The 1,973-nt window shown below is 40.3% G+C and overlaps 1 protein-coding gene across 1 annotated transcript; it reads right to left on the bottom strand.

Annotated features, from left to right (window-relative positions):
- Positions 1-696: 696 nt before the first annotated feature.
- Positions 697-1,644, bottom strand: LOC115285028 (olfactory receptor 56A3-like). Its single transcript, XM_029931445.1, has one exon. The coding sequence runs from the start codon at positions 1,642-1,644 to the stop codon at positions 697-699; it is 948 nt and encodes a 315-aa protein (XP_029787305.1).
- Between the last annotated feature and the right edge of the window lie 329 nt (positions 1,645-1,973).

Genomic DNA, 1,973 nt, shown 5'->3' with positions numbered 1-1,973 from the left:
CTATTTTCATACCATAAACTATGGCTCCCTACTTCTATAAAATAAATGTTGAAAGCACAAATCCACTGGGTAGATGGATTTTTAGGTGTCTCCTACATCTCATGAAACTCATTGCTAATTTTTACACAAATTGAAAATCCATGCAAAACTCTTTCCTCTTGCAATGCTTGTTTCGACTGATCACCCAGTTTCAGACCCATTTACAGGCCATTAATAACCTTCCATTATTCAGGACTGAAATAACCTTCCATTATTCAGGACTGAAATTTTAGTCCTATGCCTTTGTTTCCAATATGCTGCATTCTGTGTAAATGAGAATAAGAACACATTACATATTACACCACTGTACCCCAAAATATCCACAATTATATATTCAAGAATGCAAAGGCATGACATATTAATAACTGTATACTCAGGAACATAAATTACTCACTTTAGAACCTGCCACAAGAAGTCCCAGTATTTTGTTAAAATTAGATGATATGTATGGGAAAAAGCAAAAGTGGTCAAGGATATTCCTAAAAAGTAAGAAAAAGGAAAACTTAAGATGAAACTTAAGTTTTGTTAAAGAAGACACAATATTCAATTTACCTACTTTGACATTATAATTTAGAGATAGGGATTTCAGCCCAAGCACTCATTATTGGTTAAAAAAAATCATCCTATATGAGGGATGTAGAAATCCAGTTGTCATTATTACCACCACCCTTTTTTTAGTAATCTCTGGATCCCTTGCTTGATCTCTTGGGTTCGCACTCCATACACAATGGGGTTGAGAGCTGAGAAGATGACATGGTGGAGGACGTTGAGCAAGACTGGCACATCAGAGGACACCTTCCTCTTCACCATAAGAGTGAGCACAAAGACCAGAAGGATGGTGCTGAAGGAGAGGATAAGGATGAAGTGGGAGCCACATGTGCTCAGGGCCTTCGCCACAGCACCCTCTGCCTTGAGTCTCAGCACAGCTCGCAGTATGAAGGTGTAGGAGACAAAGATGAGGATGAGGTCAGATCCTAGCAGTGTCCATCCTACAGCAAACTGGTAGAGGCGATTGATGGTGACATCATCACAGGAGAGCCTGGAGACAGACATATTGGCACAGATGCAGTTGTCAATAACATTTCTCCCACAATAATGGAGTCGAGATGAGAGAATGGGGATAGGCATTGTTAAAATACCATTCCTGGCCAAAATAAAGACAACAGCCTTGGCTACAAATTGGTCAGTGATGATGGATGGGTACCTCAGTGGGTGGCAGATGGCTACATAGCGGTCATAGGCCATGACCATGAATGTGCAGGACTCCATGCCACAGAAGTAATTCATGATGTACATCTGGAGGAAGCAGCCACAGAAGCTGATGGACTTGAGGTCAAACCAGAAGATGGCTAGCACTTTGGGGACGACAGTAAGGCAAATAACGATGTCCAGCAGGGAGAGGAAGCTGAGCAGGTGGTACAGTGGCTCATGCAGAGATGCCTCCAGCCAGATGGTGATTAGAATACCATTGGCCCACATGGCTAAAAGAAAGAGTAGGCTGAGGAACAGGGACAACCACAATTTCCAGCTAGGGGACCTGACAAAACAATTCAGGAGGAAATCTGAAATCTCCAAGGAGACAGTACCATTTTGGTGTGCTGTCATATTTTGTCATATATTTCTATAGATTTCACTATGACCTGTAAATTTTGATTAAAAAATTAGCTACTGACTCAAGACACATGGATTTAGAACAATTTGCTTCACCTAGGTGAACCTATGTGTCCTCCTTGGTCCTTCAGACCCATGTGAATTCATCAGTCCATCCTTTGTATCATGATGCTAGGATAACCCAATAAGTAAAAAGGGTAGCGAGAGTAGTGAGTTAGTATGGTTTGCTTATACATGCTCAATTGATTCAAGGTTTATTTTTAATAGAAATTTTATATCTTTGTCAAAAGTAAAGAGAGGGAAAATTATTTAAGAACTCATTT

The sequence above is a fragment of the Suricata suricatta genome, unplaced genomic scaffold, assembly GCF_006229205.1.
Source record: "Suricata suricatta isolate VVHF042 unplaced genomic scaffold, meerkat_22Aug2017_6uvM2_HiC HiC_scaffold_346, whole genome shotgun sequence".
Taxonomy (NCBI): Eukaryota; Metazoa; Chordata; class Mammalia; order Carnivora; family Herpestidae; genus Suricata; species Suricata suricatta.
This window is presented reverse-complemented; position numbering and strand designations above follow the sequence as displayed.

Coding starts and splice junctions, on each gene's coding strand:
- LOC115285028 (XM_029931445.1), bottom strand. CDS start 1,644: ATGACAGCACACCAAAATGGTACTGTCTCCTTGGAGATTTCAGATTTC.